The sequence below is a fragment of the Equus caballus genome, chromosome 29, assembly GCF_041296265.1.
Source record: "Equus caballus isolate H_3958 breed thoroughbred chromosome 29, TB-T2T, whole genome shotgun sequence".
Taxonomy (NCBI): Eukaryota; Metazoa; Chordata; class Mammalia; order Perissodactyla; family Equidae; genus Equus; species Equus caballus.
Genome location: NC_091712.1, coordinates 29,507,939 through 29,530,373, shown reverse-complemented (window position 1 = coordinate 29,530,373; position 22,435 = coordinate 29,507,939). Strand labels below are relative to the sequence as shown.

The 22,435-nt window shown below is 40.3% G+C and overlaps 1 protein-coding gene across 1 annotated transcript in view; it reads right to left on the bottom strand.

Annotated features, from left to right (window-relative positions):
• ST8SIA6 (ST8 alpha-N-acetyl-neuraminide alpha-2,8-sialyltransferase 6) overlaps positions 1 to 22,435 on the bottom strand; it is a 123,612-nt gene that overhangs the window by 6,798 nt on the left and 94,379 nt on the right. Inside the window, exons 5-7 of the mRNA XM_023632214.2 lie at positions 6,874 to 7,018; positions 3,243 to 3,355; positions 366 to 458 (exon numbers count right to left, since the gene is read on the bottom strand). Of these exons, the coding sequence (XP_023487982.2) occupies positions 366 to 458; positions 3,243 to 3,355; positions 6,874 to 7,018 (351 nt within the window). The remainder of the gene's footprint in view (positions 1 to 365; positions 459 to 3,242; positions 3,356 to 6,873; positions 7,019 to 22,435) is intronic.

Sequence of the window (22,435 nt, the reverse complement as noted above, 5' to 3'; positions counted from 1 at the left end):
TAAATAGACTAAGCTTTATTAAGAAAGTGCTACCAAGAAAAAAAGAGTAATACTAAAGTTCTCAAAGAAAATTGAAAAAAAGTAACTTCACGATTGTTAAAAAGGATGAAGAGATCAATAAGCTCTCATTTGATTAGCAACATTCAGCTTATGGCATTAGAAGTACAACTGATCGTATCTCCTATGAGCCATGGTCTTGCTGGAAAGTCAACAGTTACGAGTGTAGTCTTACATATTTTCCCAAAAAGCCATTCCAGCTGTATTTCAAGTCAGTCTCAGCAACAAGATCAGTGCTCAGACTAAGAAACATCTTCAATAGTGAAAAAAAAATTGCTTAAACAGTTATGTAACTTGAAGGTACTTACTTTAGTTTTATGATACTGGGATTCACAGTCACAAGATTGGTTTTACTGCCAACATCTTTACTAACATTTCCTGTGGTTGGGGGGAGGTTACACCTGAAATTTGGAAGGGAAACTATTTTCAAAATACAACCAGTAAAAAGAAAGTGTGTATGCAAACATCCACACATATATGTATGATCATTGTCCTTCTATTGGAGAAAATCATTGCTGTTAAGAAATCCTCAGAATCCATCTAATTTCCAATTAAAACCATTTAATAAGTACCGAACTCTTAGTTGGCATTTTAACATTGCACAAAATACGCGAATTTGATAAATGCTTTCAATATTGATTACAACTTTTATAAGTAACAAAACTAGAAATGACAATTACACCTCGCCTAGTTTTTGAAGAGTTCACAGTCCTTTTATTAACATTATTGTTATTTATATTGATTATATTTATACAGTGGTATGATCACCAATTTACAGATTTAAAAAAATTGAGGCATTGCTACTAAGGATATAGACTCTGTCAGAAGCAAAGACGATATAAAAACCCCAAAATCTCCTGATTCCCATATGGATAGTCTTTCCACCAAATTATTCTGTTAATAAATAAAACCTAATGTTCTTATAATGATGTTTTCATATTGATGTTCTCATCCTCTTTGGACTACTAATTTGTTTTTAAATTGGAAAACAAATTAAGAATTGTAATTTTGAGTAATTATATTCCTGTCACAAAAAAGGGAAAGTTGGTTATGATTCCCTAAGTATCATTTACAGAATTTTAAGTAGACCATTTCTTTAAAGCTACTCATACAAAGGGAGCATCTCTGACTGCTTGCTAAGGAAGGAGGTTTAAAGTTGACGTGTTCTGGAATATGACCGAGACTGAAATATTCTATTCCACGCTCCATGAAACATACAAACAAATGAAACGTACTTCTTTCATTAATAAAAAAAGATACATCAGAAAATAATTAAATATGGCACCTTGGGAAAAATAAATATTAATTAGAGATAATAGGCCACAGAAATGCCTTCATTAGTGGGCTTACAGTAACACATTTACTTTTTAGAACAGTCTCATATTCTTTTTTTTTTTTTTGAGCAAGATTAGCCCTGAACTAACATCTGCCAGCAATCCTCCTCTTTTTTGCTGAGGAAGACTGGCCCTGAGCTAACATCTCTGCCCATCTTCCCCTACTTTATATGTGGGATGCCTGCCACAGCATGGCTTGCTAAGCGGTGCCATCTCCGCACCCGGGATCTGAACCAGCGAACACCGGGCCGCCGAAGCAGAACGTGTGCACTTAACCACTGTGCCACCAGGCCGGCCGCCAGTCTCACATTCTTTTGAAGAATTAAAAGTGATTTCCAACACATATCACAGAAAACTCTAAGGGAAATATCGGGCATTGTGTATGTACACTAACATAGTAAAACCACTCACCACCTGTTTTGGTTCCTTACACACTTAATTGAGAGCTCTCAATCTTTTGAAATAAAAAAAAAAAAGAAGTTTCCAGATTGTTTTTATTAACTCTGAATGTATATAGCCAAAATAAGTACAGGCTTAAAATTAAAGAAATTTTAATAACACCAACCATGGCTAGCCCTCAGTTTGGTTTCAGTTTGGAGGTTAACTTCAAAGGAAACTCTATATTCAGAAAAACACCTGGCATCAGCAAATGTAGAATCTAGAAATACATGCATTTATTTTAGAGTTATAAATTAAACAGCTGTCGAGATTTTTTCTTTTTAGCTTTTAAACCTAAACTTGTTATATTTCCTGTACTTGCTATACAGTAAAATGGCTGTTTAGGTGTAATACTCAGCACACATGTCTTGGAGGTTTTAAGTTTATAAAAAGTCTATTATAAGACAAATTATTTGTCTTCATTATGGCTTTTTCATACTTAGCGCTTTAACCAAAAAAGGTAGTGGCCATTTTAACATTAATCTTGAGGAACATGTTCAATAATTGTTGGACCTTCAGGTCTGTCATTCTGTCATTATCATCAGCGTAAAATTTTAAAATGAGATAAAAGTGAGGGGGGAGCCACTGATTCAAAATTGTGTTTCTTTTTCTTTTGCTACAAAGAGCAGAATTAAATTGATAAGGATCAAAGGATGTCCTCTGATGGGTGAAATCAGGGCTCCTAAAATAGGAAGAAACAGATTTCGACTTACTTTGTAAAAAAGGTGCATTTCAACTGAAATCCATCCTCAACAGGGATGAACCACCTTTCCATCATATTCTGAAAGGAGAGAAGCCCTACATCTTGGCTTATTAGCATAAGCACACATAGAAATCACTTTTGTTTCTGTTTTTGCAAGCTGGCTGGTATTGAGATATAAACATTTTAAAAAGACCAGAATTTAGAAGCTGCACGAGTTTTTGTTCTTTAACGTCAAGCCAGAAAACTAAATAAACTGATGTTGCACGGCTATACAATGCCGAAGTCAGCATTTTCCAAAAGTATCATCTGAGAACCAAACTTCCTTGAAATGCTCTGTTAAAAAAAAAAAAAAGATTTTCAAGGTCAGGTGAACCTGGGAAATGTTGCTCTCTAGAGTCCTTCTCAGGGAGCCTTGAAATCCTTAATACACTGAAAGGCTCTGACAAGTTCTGTAGTGCAGACTCTCTTTTACCATGATTTCGCCCAGAGTTTCTGAAAAGTAAGTGATCATAGCACAATTTCATCCTTCTGGTATCAACATTCGGAGGAACTCATGATCCATTTAACACTCCGGGAAAGCCTACCTTGATAATTTGTAGACATAAGCAACACAGGTCAAAGGTCAAAATTTACACGGAGTATCTTTACATTATCCCTTTAAATACCCAACTGAACTTTGGTTCCAAAGAAGCCGACTTGACAGGTCTCACCTAAAAACGAAGTCGGATTCATCTATTTCAGTTCCGCAGAGAGATTCATTCAGAATTCCCCCATTTCCAACCACGGCACACTGATTGTAAGGGGTCTCTGTAAAAGGTTGTGACTAGGAGGAGAAAGCGAAAACTACCATGAAATACCTTCAGTGTTAGAACCACAAGCATCATCAGCTTAATTTAAGGAGCTTAATTTTATACAAGTTAAGGAAAGAAAAAGAAACACAGGTAGTAACCCACAGCATGCCGATCGACTTATAACAAAAAATCCTGTAAACCTAAGTTGCATTTCTCTTGAAAGCAAAATACAACATATGATAAACAATATAATGTAATATTACAAAATATATTTGTATATACGATGTAATATAATATAGTTTACCTCATGTAATTAAGTAAATAAAATGAGAATGGCAAAATGTCACACTGGGCCTCTCTAACAAAAAAGGAATATTTTCAGCAAAAAAGAGAAAATAAAGCAATTAGAAAGTAGCGTCAAATTCTCTGTTCTCAGACATAAAATTCATGGCCAATTTAGCGAAAGTTTCCTGTTCTTCTTAAGTAGTTAGACCTTCAGGCTTAGAGATGACAGGAGATTTACGCCTGCCTGCTCCACAGATGACCAGCTAGCGTGCTTCAGCAAGGTCTACCCGCTCTGTGCTGACATATTTCAAATTAATTTCCAAGGCCTGAATCTTTTGTATTTCCTCCAAGGACCCAACTTACCTACCCTACAAGATTTCTCACTTACACCAAATCCTCCCCAGTGAGAAACATAACTTTCCAGCTCGACAGCGCACCTCTCCTTTGCTGGTCACTTTCCCCAAACGATGTGACCTTGACCGGCAGCAAGGGTGCCAGCTCAGACTCCACCGTGACAAAGGCCTGATTCACCTGTTCTGTCTCTAGAATATGAGTGTCAGTCCTCAAGGGCAGAGAGGGTGTTCATACTGTTAATTTCCTCTCATCTTTTGTTGCAAACCTAGCATGATGCAATGGATGCACTGACTTTTCAATAAGTGCTTGCTGGCCCAGTGGCCCACCGTGGTGCAGCTCCCAGCATTGTGCTGGAGCCCACTTGTATGAGCTTGTGAGAGCTGACTGGTAAACATTCAGGAATGGTGTGAGCTGGTTGTTAAACCACTGGTAAATTAACATCGGCCATGGTGGGAGTGTTCACATCACTGAAATTGGCAAATGCTACAAAGCATGCCACCCTCCTGTCCAAAGCCAGTTGGACCAGCATCCCTGGCAACTCCCCAGGGCTGATGTGGTTCTGAGCAGCCCAATGGACCCCAGAATCGCCATGACTTCCATGTGCTCCTGATGCTGGATCCGGGAGATGCCAAACAAGCAAAGAAAACTCTGTTTCAGCACTTCTGGGTTTTGTCTTTAAAAATTAAAAATCACATCATGCTTATTAGGGGAGAGGCATTGTTCCAAGTACATAACTTATTTTGCATTTAATTCACATAACAACGTTATGAGTGTTTTACAGATGGGAAAATGGAGGTAGAAATTTAAGTAACGGCTAGAAAGTGGCAGAGCTGGATTCAAACCCTGGCAGCCTGCTCCAGAGTCCACGCTCTTAACCACTAATACACATCACATGGCTTCTCACATTCAATGACGAGATGTTAACTTAAGCATGTGCCTTATTTCTCTTTATATCCGCAATGCATAGCGGCATAGTGCTTGGCTCTTAAACGAATGGTTCTCAGATACCTCAAGACTATTTCAAGTCACTGAACTTCTAGCTCAAGATGTCTTCAGACAGTGTTTACTAAACGTTAGCACAATAAATTCTGAATTTTACAGATAGGGTAGGAATGCAAATATGCTCTTTATGGGACAATAGAAAAGATTACTGAGGAAACATACCTCCAATTAAGCACTGAAAAGAATGAATGTTTTTCTCTGGTTTCTTGGTCAACTGGGGGAAAACATCCATATGCTTTGGGATCTCATGTTCCCTAAGAGTTTAAATAAATTACAAACTTCAGCATTCCCTAAGATAGATCTAAGAAAATGCAAATTTGCGCGACTCAGCTGTCTGCCCATGGCTCACTCTGGTTGAAAACCAACTTTGTCGTTTTCCTTTTCGACTGACTGAGCAAAGTTTTTGGAGGAGGTAACTTCACAACATTTAATCAAAAGCATTTACTGTGTCCTGCTGTGTGCCCCGCAGTTGTCGGGGCTGAGAGCCACAGAGCAGGGCAGGCGTGTAAGACGCAAGGCTGAGAAAGAGGCCAGCCTCCCCGGGAGCTGCATCCATGCAAAGGGAATGTTTAAGCAACATAGGAAAGTGACCTAGCTTTGCAATTGTTACTGTATTGACTTCAGAATTTCCTCCGCCCAATATTTAAACATCAGTATAAATCTGGAAAATGGATGCTTTTGTTAATTGCATACAGAATTATCAAGCCCATGTTAAGTTATTCTTTTCAAGGTGTCATTTAGAGTTCAAATTACCTGCTCCTCCTCTGTTCTGGTCCATCTAAAGCAAGGAAAACACTAGTAAAGATTGCGTGGGTGAAAGAGTTGCTCATTGAGGAACCTCCATGGCCTTTCCTGACAGGGCGTATAAATATTCTTTAGTTATTATCTTTTCAATGATTGGTTATTTCAATGCACCATAAGGGCATTTTTAGAATGCTTTATGAGTCATTTTTTAGTTCCCCTTTTTCTTCCAGAAAATTTACAAGATTTTTTCTCTCTCATTTTCTATTTATTTCTCATTCACTGCAAGCAAATTATTCTTCCTTTGAATTGTAATACAAAAAAAAATGTTGGAACAACTTACATGACCAAAAATAAATTAGTTGAAAGAAGTCAGAGGTCCAACAAAAAGAAATTAATTGTAAGGATCCAATATTCTAGATAGTTGGGAAATTGGATGTATAAAGTGATCGCATTTTTGACTTGGTCTAATTGCTTTTAATCAAATCATAAAAAGATTCCTGAGAGTGTAAGTTTTTAAGCAACGGGACGTTCTTCATGACAAAAATATCCCCCAAGTTCGGATTTATGTTAAAGGACAAGTTTCTTCTTGTAATGATACTATATCATTACTCATTAGTTTATTTAACAAATATGTAATGGGTGCATCTATGTACTGTGGAATGTTCTACGAGCTTGAGATACATCAATGAACACAGCAGACAAAAATCCTTCTCTCATGGAGGTTATGTTTATTGACCACGAATTCTTATCTATTTAATTCCCAAAGATTAGCCACATAAACCTACAGCTCTTTGTGAAGGAAGTGGTTTAGTCACCAAAACTGACAACTGAAAGAATCTTATTCCAGGTGAAAAACGGTCATCTTCCCACGTCCTCGTAATTACTACACAGAACGCCCAAGTACCTCATCTCATTCAAGGATGAGTCATGAAGACTCAAGAACTGGGACAGCTTATCATTTAAGATATAAATACCATTCCCTACGGAGCCACTTTGAATCCAAAATTGCCTTTTGAAAACAGACCTCGATAAATATCTTATACAACAAAACAGAGTATGGCATTTTAATTCATGAACTCCTCCATTATTACACATTATAACTTAAAGTGAGACAAAATTCACCTGGAATGATGATATAAATAAACCAGAACAAATCTTTACTCACCACTGGAAACATATTAAAAATTCTCTCTCTAATTAGGATTTCCTTTTTACTTTCCACCTCATAACTCATGTTAGTCCCAACTGGCGTGTTATTTTGAGAAACAATGAAGTTTTGAACAGCATCACAACAGGAAGCAAGTTTGGCTCTGCAAAGGATAAGAATAAAAGGGAGCCAAGGAATAAGATTAAGAAACCAAAAATAGAGGCTACAATGGAAAACGCAAAAGAGGATTTTGCCATATTGACTTTCAGAAAGAAGATAAATCATTCATAAAGATGACATTTTTATCTCACTCCATTCCAACTGGCCCTGGATGGTGAAAGATGACCTGGCAGAGTAAAACGGCAAAATATATTAAACATACTTATTCTCAGTTAGAGACTCTGTTACCAGTAGAAATACTCATTAATACAACGGTTTTAAATATAAAAACTTTCTTCTAATGATAATGTTATAACAGAGAGAAAAATGACAGAATACATTATAATCATTTTATAATCATAATTTTTCATAATAATAATAATTTTATAATAGTTATAAAGTACAGGAACTAAATCAAGAACGGTGTTATACAATCAACAAAGAAATATGTAATTATTTATTACGAGACATGCGATGAAAAGTAGACTCATTCGATACAGTGACTTTTTTAGCTTGATTGAGAAATAATCCACAAATGAAAATGGTTTATATTTGGGGCTGGCCCCGTGGCTGAGTGGTTGGGTTTGAGCGCTCTGCTGCAGGTGGCCCAGTGTTTCGTTGGTTCGAATCCTGGGCGCGGACATGGCACTGCTCATCAGACCACGCTGAGGCAGCGTCCCACATGCCACAACTAGAAGGACCCACAACGAAGAATATACAACTATGTACCGAGGGGGCTTTGGGGAGAACAAGGAAAAAAAAAAAGGTTTACATTTAAGGTGTATTGTTTCATGTTTTGATATGCATATACATTGTGAAATAATCATCACAATCAAGCTAATTAACATATCCATTAACTCATATATTTATTATTTTTTTCTTTTTCTTTAATTTTTTTTGGGGGGGGTGAGAACACTTAAGATCTCTTAGCAAATTTCAAGTATCTAATACAGTATCACTATAGTTGCATTGTTGTACATTAATACAGTGCAATTATTTTATTGAACACAGTAAATTTTTAAGTGAAGCAAGTTTAAATTTGCCATTCCTTATAGAGAGCCCAGAAAAATGTAATTCAGTACATTTCAAAACTATATTTCAAAACTATTACTCTGGAGTGAAACATTATCATTAGAATGCAGACCCAGGAAGGTCCTTCCGGGGATCACCTGCTTGTGCCCCCAACTGCCAGGTGAACCTAGAACCACCTAGAATTTACATTCTGTTTACATGATTCTCCAGGGATGCAGATTCCACAGCATCTCTTGATAATTGTTCCAGAGTTTAATCAACCTTGAAGTCAAGAGATTCTGCCATTTGCACAACTGAACCATCTCTTAGCTTAAATCCATTACCCTTGTTAGTTTTTCGTAGAATCTCCTCATAAAAACATTTCATCTAATAGAAAGTGGTAATCAAGCAAAACTTGAATCTTTTCAATCTTGACAAGTTTATAGAATTTCCTCTTCTCTTCTCTCAGATTTTCCTCATAGGACCAGTTTTTCATTATTTTAGTCATTTGTTCCTCTTTAAACCTTTACTTATTTCTCCATATTTCTTAAAAATATATGTTAAAGCTGGATCCAATCACAGCCCAAGGGACAGTGGATATTCAGCGGGCAGAGCTGACAGTGGTCAGTGCCGACACCCTCGATTTATAACTGGCCCTTCCTCATTCCACACTTTTTTGTTGACTTTTGGTCCTGAAGGGTATACTTTTGTACAGGTTTCTACTGAAGTCTGATCTTTTGAAAAAAATACCGTGCTCTAATCTGCCATGGTCATTTTGAATTATATTCCAGTCTTCCTAAATTCCAATAATTCTCAGGGTATGAAAAGTCAGTGCTGTGATATTATTTGTACCCCAAAGTCAAGACTTTCAACAACACTTCTTATCAGTTGACTTGCATCATTAAAATAGTGCATTCTCCTTAGCTCAATTCTATCACCTACTTATTACCCATCTTTGTATTTCAGAACCTATTTCTAAAAGATAGTTCACAGAGATGAACAAAACAAAAAAACTGGAAATGGAATGATGCGTAGTCAAAAACATGATACTAAGCAGTTTTTAATTATAAATTTAATTTCATAACAATTCGTGTGACACATGGCAAGCTCAGAAATCCTTATGTGTTTATAATTTTAAATATCTCTTTTATCCAGCATCTCGAGAAAGGCAATGTAATGAAATCTCATTTACCTTTGACAAGCAACTTAATTTCTCTAAGGATATTCAGTGCTTAAAAGTATACTGCATCACCAAAAAACACTAACCAGAGTACCCTTTGAGGTTTTTTTATATCAATAGGCTTTTTCTGAAATTATATATAGATATATATTTATTTATATTGCATAATAATATATTGCATGTATTGCATATAAATATAAACATATTATATTTATATCACAGGGAAAGATTTGCCCTGAGCTAACATCTGTTGCCAATCTTCCTCTTTTTGTTTTTCCCTCCGCAAAATCCCAGTACATAGTTGTATATCCTAGTTGTAAGTCATTTTAGTTCTTGTATGTGAGCCACCACCACAACATGGCAACTGACAGATGGGTGGTGTGGTTCCTTGACCGGGAAGCGAACCCAGGCGGCCAAATTAGTGAGAACGAAACTTTAACCGCTAGGCCATCAAAGCTGGCTCCTGAAATTACGTTTTTAACATTATGCTATAAAATTTCCCAAACCTACAGGAAAGTTGGAAGAATTAGATAACAAGCACTTGAATAACCACCAGATAGACTCTACAGTTAACTTTTTACATATTTGCCTTATTGTTCATTTATCCGTCAATCCATTGTTGCTGTAATTATTGCAATTCAAATGACAGATACCAGTAGACTTCACCCCTAAACACTTCAGCATGCTTATCATTGTTTTGTTTATATTTTTGGGTAAAATCTATGTATAATAAAATTATAACTGCATTCAACAAGTTTTGAAAAATGCATTCACCTCTGTAACCCAATCGCCCACGAAGATATAGAGTATTACCAGCCCCTTGCCCCTAGAAATTCTCTCACGTCCCTTCCCAGGCTGTCTCCAGCCCTCCTCCATCTGGAGGCAACCATTTTGTGATTATTTTTTGCCAAAGATTAATTTTGCCTGTTCTAGAATCTATATAAACAGAATCGTACAGTACGCATGTTTTCCTGTAAGACTTCTTTCTCTTGGCACAAATGTTTTTGCAATTCATGTACATTGCTGTGTGTATCAGTAGTTTATTCCTTTTTATTGCTGGAGTAGTATTTTAGAGTTAGTTTAGCCATCCCCTTTGCACTTTAAAAAAATCACTATCAAAAATCAATCTTAAACACCTAATCACTCATAAAAACCTCCCAGAAAAAAATATCAGAATAATTATCCAAAATGTCATTTCTGAAGGCCACCTAGGGCCACTGACTAAAGGGACTTTTTAAGCCTTTATATGCAGTGGTAGAATTATAAATTTAGGCTCTTTGTCGCTTCCCAGCTCATCCATGTGGTAGAGACCCCTGGAATAGCCAGTGTTGGTATAAAGTTGAGCTACTTATAACAAACAAAACAAAATGGAATCTTACCTCTGTTATTCTATTTCCCATCGTCCCTAAAAAGAGTCAATTCTGATCCTTGGTGACTCCAAAGTCCGCTAGACATGTTCACAATAACGGACATGGCAATTTTTCCCTTCTTGTGTAAAAAGTAAGGGAGATGTCAAGAAATGAAGGACATCGTTGGTATTAACTAGATGTGATGGTCGATTTTATGTGTCAACTTGACTGGGCCAAGTGGATGCCCAGATAGCTGGTAAAACATCACCTCTGGGTGTGTCTGTGAGGGTGCCTCCAGAAGAGATTAGTATTTGAATCAGTAGACAGAGTAAAGAAGATCACCTTCCCCAAAGCAGGTGGACATCGTCCAATCCACTGAAGGCCTGAATAGAACTAAAGGTGGTAGAGGGCCAATTTGCCCTCTGTTGAGCTGGGATATCTATCTTTTCCTGCCGTCAGACATCATCACTCCTGTTTCTCAGACCTTCAGACTCAGACCCAGGCTTACGCCATGGGCCCCCTAGTCCTTGAGCCCTCAAACTAGGACTGGAACTTACACCATTGGTTTCTCTGGTTCTCAGGCTGTCAGGGTTGAACTGGAACTAAACCACCAGCTTTCCTGGATCTCCATCTTACACATGGCAGATCAGGGAACTTCTCAGCCTCCATAATTGCATGAACCAATCTTTCAAAATAAATCTCTTTCTATATAGCTATACATATGCTATTTCTTCTGTTTCTTTAGAACACCCTAATACAGATATGGATACCAAGGAGTGGGGGTGTGGCTATAACAAATACCTAAAAATGTGGGAGAGGCTTTGGAACTGGGTCATGAGTAGAGACTGGAAGAGTTTTTAGGTTCATGATAGAAAAAGCCCAGATCTCCCTGAACAGTATTTTAAAGGTGAGTCTGGTGAGAGCTCAGAAAGAAAAGAGAGCAGCAGAGAAAATGTCCATCCCCTTAGAGAATACCTAAGTAATCATGAGCAGAATGTTGATTGACATATGGATGGTAAAAGCCATTCTGATGAGGCCTTAGATGGAAATGAGGAACATGTCATTGGACAAGGGACAAAAGGCAGTCCTTGTTATAAATTGGCAAAGGACTTGGCTGAATTGTCTTAGAATTCTAATGTTCAGTGGAAGGTAGAACTCGTGAGCAGTGAAATTGGATATTTAACTGAGGAGATTGCTAAGCCAAATGTTGAAGGAGAGGCTTGGTTCCTCCTCACTGCTTATAGTAAAATGCAAGAAGAGAGAAATGATTTGAAGACAGAACTATTAATAAAAAGGGAAGTAAAACTTCTTAAAGATTTGGAAAATTCTCAGTCTATTCATATTGCAAAAATGAGAAAGTGTGCTTAGGAGAGAACACTAGGGTATGACCAGGCATCCATTTGGTAAGGAGATCAGCCTGGGTGTGAACCAGGGATCTATCCAGCCACCCAGCAGGAAAACTGCCAATTTGAACTGAAGAGGAAAGAGACAGGACGGAATGAAGGAGGCTGTTGGACATCCTGGATTTTACAGGATGGGATCATAGAGCTATTTGGCTGCAAACAGGTGCTGTTCTTCAAGAGAAGGGAAGAAGGACCCCAAAGGTGATTCAGAGATCAGGGCTGCCTCCTGATTTCAAAAGGGTGACCTTCTTTCAACAGGCCAGACAATCTCTGCCCGAAGCCCTGGGAGCAGGGCCACCCAAAGCCATGGGGGGGCAGGGAGAGGTGCCTGGTAATGTCCCAGGGGCATGACTCCTGCTTGGCAGAGCTGCAGGGGCTGGACTACCACCACCGTGGGTTCAGAAGCTTGGACTGTCACCCCAGTGGGCCTGGAGGGCACATCATTGAGCCAAAGAGGATTACCTTGAGCCTCGAGAGCTCATGAAGTTTGCTTTGCTAAGTTTTAGACTTGCTTGGGGTCCATCACTGCTTCCTTCTTTCCTCTTTCTCTCTTTTGGAATGGGAATGTCTATCCTATGCCTGTCCCACCATTGTATTCGGGAAGCACATAACTTGTTTGGTTTCACAAGTTCACAGCTGGAGAGGAATTGGCTTCGGGATGAATAGAACCTTGAGTCTCATCATGTCTGATTGAGATGATATTTACTGTAGACTTTAGAGTTAAGGCTGAAGGAGTTAAGTCTTTGGGGTTGTTGGGATGGATGAATGTATTTTGCATGTGAAAAGGACATGAATTTTGAGGGGCTCAGGTTGAGATGTTATGAAGTAAATATTTGTGTCCTCCAAAAATCCATATGTTGACATCCTACCCCACAGTATGATGGTATTAGGAGGTAGGGCCTTTGGGAAAAGACTAGGATTAGACGAGGTCATGAGGGTGGAGCCCTCACAAATGGGATTAGTGTTATTATAAGAGTTGGGAGAGAGCTTGCTTCCTCTCTCTGCTCTCCATCCTCATGCGAAGATACCACCAGAATTTAGCAGGCTACAACCCAGAAGACTACTCTCACCAGAATTCAACTGTGATGGTACCCTCACATCCAGTTCCCAACCTCCAGAACCGTGAGAAACAAATGTCTATTTATAAGCCACCCAGTAGATGGTGCTTTGTCATAGCAGCCTGAATGAACTAAGATGCTAGAAAACATGCTGTTACCGTGATACCTAAATTGTCTAAAATGGGTAGTTTCACATTCCACACTAGTAAATATCCAACCAGATCAGCATGTACAAACCTTACACTTTACATTTCCAGAGCATTTTCACACCTGTTACCCCATCTGATTCCCACAACAACCAGGGAGGTAGAAAATATTATTATGCCCATTTTAGAGACCAGAGAGGTTAAGTGACATGATCAAGGCACACAGGTTATGATGACTCCAACCTATGTCTTTTGCCATTCAAGTCTCTGTAGTAGAGTATATAACTGGGGGTAATGCTCTCATTTGAGCTTCTTCCTTCAGGATGCTTTTCCTAATGGCATCACAACAACATAGTGGTTCCCAAAATCCTGCTGGAAGCATTTTGTTGAAAACTTGCCCAGACACAACTCATAGGCTGCCATACAATTTACATACAAATGCTTCAAACTCCATATGGAATTGTGACATTCGAGGCTCTCGTTCTACATGGAGGATGTACAGGGTCCCACCTGAGATCAAGGTTCCCCAGCGGCCAGGTCAATGTGCCCAGTACTATATTGAAAAGAAACCCTTGGCTTGATGATGATCTAACCTTTGCTGTTTCACACATTCAGCAACCTCCTTTATACAATCCAGTTTCAAAAGGAGAATACACTCTCCTCCCCCCTCAGGAAAGAGCGAGGACCGTTTCTATCATATGGAGTTCCAAAACTGAAAACAGTTCACATACTTTCAAAAGGGCTTAACTTTTAAAAAGTGGGTTGGTCCTGGGAGAATCTGGCTTGATACTTTATCCTTGATCTATAAAGACAGAATCTGAAAATGTGCAAAGTCATCTTTGCATCACAGTTGGTCTAATGAATATAATTTTGAGAAAGGGATTTTTGTTAAAATTGTGGAAATTCCTTTTTCTTTAACACTGTAGGCCTTGAGTATTTCCTTTGTTTTTACTTTTTTATTTTTTGGTCTTTGTTTGTGATTCTTTTCAAGTCTCGGGTCAAAAATCTTCGGTTCTAAACCAGATGTTTCCTGGATTTCCATCAAATGTTAATGACTACTTAAGGCTTACAGTGTGCAAGACACTAAAGGACACTCTGAATACTAACGACCTTGCTGCCCCAGCCCAGAGCTCACAGGCATCTCTCCTGTCTATCAAACTCTCTAAGACTCTCTACTGAGATCTGGGGCAATTAGGATGAGGTAGGGGCTCCAGGTACTTCCTAAGTACCAACCAAGAGGTACCGTTTTTGGTAACCATTCTTTAAGACACTAATGAAGGTCCTAGGGAAAGGAGTTTTAAAACACAACCACCTTCAGAAATTCAAGAGACTTATTTACCATCCTAATCATTTCTTCTTCTTCACCAAAACAACGACGTGCTTAGGCCAAGCCACACACCAACTGCCTCTCTCCTGTTGATCCTCCCTTTTCTCGTCTTTCTTCTCTCCCTCCTTTACGTTATGTAAGTCACTGATTGACCAATACTAACAATATCAAATATTTAGTGCATTCTCACGATGGTTGTTCATTTAAGCCCTACAATAACCCTACAAAATAGGTATGGTTAACACTCATTTTACAGTTGAGGACAATAGGTCACATATTACATATTCATTCATTCATTCATTTGTATTTATTTAGCACCTAGGTAGGTGTTGAGCACTGTGAAAAATTCTGTCTACACATTGGTGAATAAAATAAGTGTTGTCTCTGCCTTTATGGCGCTTATGATGTGGTAAGGAAGAAAATTAAAAAGATAACTTTCAGTCTGAAGGGTAGCAGAGTACACCCCACTCGACCCCTGCCAAAATGTGCTGTTTTGGTACATTGATGCTTTTGAGCTGTAGGCACTTGAAAAACAGCAAACGCAGGGCGAGAGGTTTGCTCTGAACTCTCCTTCTGTGCCTAAAGACAGGTCCTCCAAAAGGAGCTCAATTGTCATAGATCCCCTGCCGGGCAGTTTCATCAAGAAAGATGAAGTCTTATCCCTGGAGAAGAGACTAGAGGTCGACACCACATCTGCACAAACTGTCACAAGCTGTCATAGCTCCCATCTATTCTTCCAAAGGCCCATTCATCTTTCCTAAAAATCATCTACTCTCCCCTAAGAGGCCTATGTCCCTCCCCTCCCCCTTTCCCTGTGAAGATGGTATTTAAGTCTGAATTCTAAGCCACCTCTGGGTGTTACTCATCTTCCCTTGGGTGTCGCCCACGTACATATGAGGTCTGCATGTTAACAAACCAGTCTGTTTTTCTCTTGTTAATCTGCTTTTGATTACAGGGGTCTCAGCTGAGAATTCAGAGGGGTAGAGGGGAAATTATTTTTCTTCCCCTAAAAATTGTAAGACAGTAGGTGGTAAAGCCAAGATTCAAACCCTTATTCTAAAGCCCATTCTCAATCAATGCCCTGCAAAAACCATCGTGTATAATACTGCCTACAAAGAAAGTGGGAAGAGATCAAAGGAATAAAATGCTCTTGTTTGAACCACTATATCTTACTACCCAATAGATTTTTTTTTAAATCCTCAAGTTCATAATCAGAAGCACATTAAAATAAAAAAGTAAGAAAGCACTATGAGCTCAAAGGGCCTTTCACATTAAGTGGACGTTGATGTCACATCATGAATAAGACCACGTGCCCAGCCTCTATGCAGTCTTCAAGCCCAGTGACTGTGCTGGACTCTGGGTGAGTCTGTGTGTTTGCGTGTGGGCCAGTGTGTGTGCTCTGTGGTGTGGGGGCATGGGGAAGGTGGGAAAGAAAGAACAGTTTACTATTGGAGGTTGAGAATAAGTCATCCCTGGTCAGAGCCCATTTAAGGAGTGAACAAGATTTGCAGATTTCAAATTGGCTTGATATAACTCACCATGTGCACTGGTTTACTAAAATTTGAATGTGACCTGAAACAACATAATTAAAAAAATAGAGGCTAGAAGGAGAGATACATTCTGTGTATCTCTGTGATGCTCAAGCCATGCTTGGTGTGCTTGGATCTTTGCTTTCAGAGGCACATTGAGAAACCAGGGCCTGTCTGGAGGGAGCAGCTATGCTGGCAGACCGATTGAAATCCAAGACAGATGAAGAAGTAATAATGTCCAGACCAGAGAAGAACAGATCCGGGGGACTCAAGAGCTGTCTTCAAATATTGCAAGACTTAGGAAGAATTAGATTTATCTTGCATCACTCCAAGATACAGACCACCACATCGAACAATTCAGCACATATTTACTGAGCATCCATCAGCTGATGGCCATCGTTCAAGGTCATGAGGATTACAACTTACAAGTTATTAAATACCAATATGAATAAAGCATGGATGGGCCCTGCCCTCTGGGAGATAACTTATCATAGGAGGGACAGATAGAAAATGCAACTGCTGTTTCAATATAATTTCAATATAAGATAGATTAAGGTATGATGAGGTTATGATAAGAGCACAGACGAAGGGCACTTCAACTAGCCTGAGGGTAAGGGGAAGATTTTGTGAAGGTGTTAGTACAGTGCCCAGCACAGAGGAGGCACAGGATAAATACATGTTCGATGAAAAATAAGCCTGCGTTTGGGAACAATCTCTTGGGTAATGGAGGATGGACGGTAGCAGAAGGAGACCACAGAGAGGAAGGCTAACTGGGGGAAACTGGGAGGCTGTTTAGTTAGAGTTCACCCAATTAAAGATTAAAAGCAGGGGCTGGCCCCGTGGCCGAGTGGTTAAGTTCACACACTCCACTGCAGGCAGCCCAATGTTTTGTTGGTTCGAATCCTGGGTGCGGACATGGCACTGCTCATCAGACCACGCTGAGGCAGCGTCCCACATGCGACAACTAGAAGGACCCACAACAAAGAATATACAACTGGCTTTGGGGAGTAAAAGGAAAAAAATAAAATTTAAAAAAAAAATAGATTAAAAGCAAATCATTTTAGGGTGAATAGGGCTGGAGTGGGGTGGGGGAAATTTGAGACCTATTTAGTAGATGAAAGAATGAGGATAAAGGATAACGGAAGGCTGCCAGGAGATCAGACAGTGGCTCCATGACACGATGCTCTTCTCCATCTTCCCTTAACCCCCAACAGTCCCCAGTGGAACTCATTTATTTCACAAATATTTACCAAAAGCCTCCCATGTTCCAGGAATAAGAGACTCCATCCCTGCCCTCATCTTGCACCTGGGGCGGCACAATTTAGATGAGAAGAATATGGAAGAAGCTTTCAGAGCAAAGCAACAAAGGCGATGAACGGTTTATTAACTATGACCAAGGAGGAATAGTGAACAAAACAGGGAACTTTTTTGTATAATGCACCTGGAACTGCAAGGAGAGAAAATCAACAGAAGGTTGTATACACAAAGGACAAGAAAAAATAGTGTATTCATAGGTTTCTAACTCTTTGAAAAGGGAATAGAAAACTCATGAGTTCAGAAAATATTGTTTTTTGTTTTTTTTTCTTTCTGTTTCTTCTCCCCTAATCCCCCCAGTACACAGTTGTATATTCTAGTTATGGGTCCTTCTAGTTGTGGCACATGAGATGCCGCCTCAGCATGGCCTGGACAAGTGGCACCATGTCCACACCCAGGATCCGAACCAGCGAAACCCTGGGCCGCTGTAGCGGAGTACGCGAACTTAACCACTCAGCCATGGGGCCAGCCCCAGAAAATATTGTTTAAATTTCAGTTTTTATCCTAGGGTTAACTGTGGAAGAAAGGTAGAAAGTTTAAAGAGAAAGAGAAAACTAAAACTGTAGGGAAACCAAGAAAAAAAAAAGCAAACAGATGGACATAGCGTGAGACAAAGAAAGATGAAAAGGAGAGACAGAAGGTAGCAGACGGTCACACACAAACAACGAGGACACAGAGACCCGTGAAACAGCCAGTGAGAAAGGCCAGCACTCACGTGATCACATAGAACCTTCAACAGAAAAGGGGCCAGAAAGACAGATGCAAGACACAGGTTCAGATAGGAACATAAAAATCAAAGCATGTGGGTGTGAGGCCCAAGTACATTCATGCAGAAATGATAATAGTAGACACATACATGCATTTCTTACTACGTCCCAGGCATTCTTCTAAGCACTTTACACAGTAACTTATTTAATCCTCACAACACTCCTATGTGGGAAACACTATCATTATCGTTATTTTTTATTCCCATTTTCCAGATGTGGAAGCTGACAGAGAGAGAGGCTAAGTTCCTTGCCTGAGGTCACACAGCTAGTAAATGACACGACTGAGATTTGAACCCTAGTCTTAAGGCTATGTGCTCTTAATCACTGCCCCATACCCCCTCTAATTGTTGCCTTATTATACACAAATAAACCATAACAGAGACACATAGAGGGAAAAAAGTCACCGAGAGCCCCCACAGCCACTGTCACAAGATATGCCGATAGACTCTCTGAACTTCATGGGCAAATAAACATCTATATCCTGAGACATTTTGTAAAATGTGATGAAATCTTTTTAAACTGTGCTGAATTTTCATGATTATCTATATGAAAAACAGTGTCCAGACCCTCCAGCAGGCGGGCCAGGGAAGGCCCAGCTGAATACAAGGTAAAGGGCTGAGGGTTGGGAACAGGGGTTCGTGGAGTCAAGGCCACGGCTGAAACTTCCTGCCCAGGCAGCAGAGCTCCTAAGAAAAAGAGTCTGACACAAAGGAGAACAGATATGAGCAGCAAGCACCAAGAGGGTAATCAGGAAACAAGTTCATTGACATGGAAGAGCATTCAGCATAAACTGAAGACTGCAGTCATTCATTCATGTGTACGTTTATTCAGTAAATCAAGCTCTTAGCACTGTCCTCAGTACCAGGAATATAATAGAAAAAAGATGGAGCAAATGCCCATGGAAAGCTTGTAGTCTAGTGGGAGAGACACAATAGCAAACAATTACAACATTATGCCAACAGACTGACACTGCAATGGGGGTTGGGGGGAGACGGGGCCTGCAGAGGGTGAGGAGGTGGGTTAGGCCGGGCCAGGCCTGCTGTATATCACTGCTGTACAAAAAAAGCCACCCAGATGAGGGAGACTCCAGCCCAATGGGAACTTCCTTTTGTGACAATAGGGTGGAACTTTGAGACTGACATGCCTGCCAGTACAAGGTAGGGAGCCCACAGTTTGTGTCTGGGCTCCTTACTCACTCCCCCAGAGTTGCATAGATGCCAGAACTTTAGGTGCTGCTCTGAGTGGAACAGCCACTCACTTGAATCCTTAAGCTTGGGTTTGCACTGTGCTGGCGCAGTCATAAAGCAAAGTGAAAGCAAGTTTAACTGAGTCCAATTCCATAGCCACGCATTCCCAAGGACCTGGGCCAGCCCTGCGGGCCAGAGCATGTAGAAAGGCAGCCAACTCTAACCCGGGGTGGCAGGGCTCAACTCCCCAGGAGAAGGAAAGCTGAAGCTGAAAACCAAAAGATGAGGAGAAGTTAGGCAGGCAAGGCAAGAGAGAGAGACAGAGGGGTGAAGACTGCCTGGGGGGTGAAGCAGAGAACAGGGAGTGTGAAAGCCTGGAGGAGACAGAGAGAGTGCATGGAGCGTGCAAAATGCTGAAAGGAACTCTGCCTGGCTCCAGAGACAGAGTACGAGGTGAGGAATGCTGCAGAACTATATCACGGAAAGTCCTACAAGCAAGCCAAGGGAACAGTTTAGCTTTCTTCTCTGGGGAAGGGCAAGTCATGGAAGGTCTTAGCTGTGGTAGTGACACAATGAGATATGCATTTTAGCATGTGCACTCTGGCTTCAGTGAGGGGGTTAGATTATGGGGTTCTGAATCAAGGTGGTGTGATCTGTTCAGAGGATATGGCAACAACCCAGTATTGGAGACAGTCTGTGAAGACAGCCACTATCAATTCCTTATCTTCCTATACACACATGTTGCTCCTAACATCAAGAAATAAAATCTAAACTCTTCCCCTTGAATCTGGGCTGGGCTTCGTGACCACTTGGACCAAGAGAATGCTGAAGAAGTGGCATTCTGGGACTTTCAAAGCCAGCTCATAAAAAGTCTTGTGGCTTCTGGTTGGGTTTCTTGGAACATTCACACTTTGGACATTTCCTCAGGGAATCTAGCCACCATGTTGTAAGAAGCATAAGTCACGTGCAGAGGTTCCTTTGAAGGTGCTGTAGATGGCAGCCCTAGCTGAACTCCTAGCAAAAGCCAATGGCAACTGCCAGCTGTGTGACTGAGCCATCTTGGATGTCCAACCCAGGCAAGCTTTTAGATGACTCCAGCTCCAGCCATCACTGGACTGCAACCACAAGAAATTCCTTGATTAAGAGTTCCCCAGCCAAGGGGCCAGCCCACGGCATAGTGGTTAAGTCTGGTGCACTCCACTTTGGTGGCCTGGGTTTGCAGGTTCAGATCCTCGGTGTGGACCTACACCACTCATCAAGCCATGCTGTGGCAGTGACCCACATACTAAATAGAGGAAGACTGGCACAGATGTTAGCTCAGGGCAAATCTTCTTCACCGAAAAAATAGTTCCCCAGATAAGCCCAGTCAGTCCATGGAAGTATGAGAGAACATGAAATCACTGTCTTAAGTCACCAAGTTTTGGGGCAGTTTTTTATACAGCAACAGATAGCCAGAGGACCAGTTAAGAGCTGAGTAGCTATATCAATCAGGGCTTACTAGAGAAACAGAACAAATTGTCTGTCTGTCTGTCTGTCTATCTATCAATCGAAATTTATTTTGAAGAATTGGCCCACACAATTGTAGGGGCTGGCAAGTCTAAAATCTGTAGGGCAGACTGGAAACTCAGGCAGAAGTCAATGCTACAGTCTTGAAGCAGAATCTCTTCTTTTCTGAGAAATCTCAGTTTTTGCTCCTAATGACGGCAACTGGTTGGATGAGGCCCACCCACATCGACAAGGGTCATCTCCTTTACTTAAAGTCAACTGATGGTAGATATTAACCACATCCGCAACATACCTTCACAGCAATGCCTAAATTAGCATTTGATTAAATAACTGAGTACTATCGGCTAGTCAAGGGGACACATAAAATTAACCAACACAGTAACCTAGACCAGAGTAGTGGTGGGGGATAGAGAAAAGTAGATAGATTTGAAACATATTTAGGATGTGAAACTGTCAAAGTTTGGTGATGGACTGCAGATGGGCACTGAAGGAGAAGACATCAAGGGTAATATACAGTTTTCTGATTCGGGCCTTCCCTGATACAGGGAAGGTTGGTGGGGGGCAATGACCTTTTCATAATGAACTTGTAACCTGTTATCATTTGAATTCATACCAAGACTCATAAAGAGAAAATGAGATCACACTGCAGCAGTAGAACTTAGAACTATGAAAAGCAGAGTTGTGAGGTCTTTGCAAATAGGAACGATATTCAACCATCTGGCTGGCTTCAGGTGCCATTCTGAATGAGCACAAAGCTATGACCACACTGACCTCTCGAGGTCCCTCCTAGTGATGTAGAGCATCATTGGCCCCTGCCTTTCTTAAATTGTTAAATTAAAGTCAATTGAGAATTACATAAGTGTGGAAAACACAAGTTCTAAAAATACAAAGTCAACTGGTAAGATGAATGTTAAGATTTCTGAATATATTTTACTTTGCAGATAAAAAAAATAAATCCAGGTCACTGCCACTATTATTCTACGTGTGAAGAGAATGTAAAGAAGTCATTGACACCAAACTTTTGTTGACAGAGCTTATATTTCTATTTGCTTAGATATTTTGTAGGGGGGAAGGGAGGAGTAAGAATTTTTTTTTTTTTGCAGACATTGTTGGCAACCTATTGAAGATCCTGAATGAACACTGTGCACCCTACAAAAACAGAGTTTTGTCATTTTGATGCTGAACCGATCTTTAGTGTAATTGCACAAACATGCTACTCTGTGAAGTATTTCCTAAGGAAAATGTTGCCAGCATATTTTGTGTTTATATCCTTTCTTTTATTAAAGGTCTCATCATTTCACGATCTTTAACCTACCAAACCAAGTGCTCATTGTCTGCTCTAGGGAAAAGGGATGCATGTGTATCTCTGTGCTACGGATGGCAGTCTCTGCTCTGCACAGACGCAAGTACGGGAAAGAGGCGGGTTCTGCTCAGAGTCAATTAATGAGCCTGGTTCACACGCACACACGGGCCCTAGGTGCTCCTAGAAAGCCACTGCAGGCCAGCTCCCAGCTCAGCATTCTTCTGGGACATCTTTCAGAGCTCACTGTAGAATTCATCATCTTCTGCTTGTTGGCATCCACCCCAAACTCAGCTTGTGTTTCTGCCTAGCCTCTTGGAACTGGGCACTTCTCTTCCTGCTTT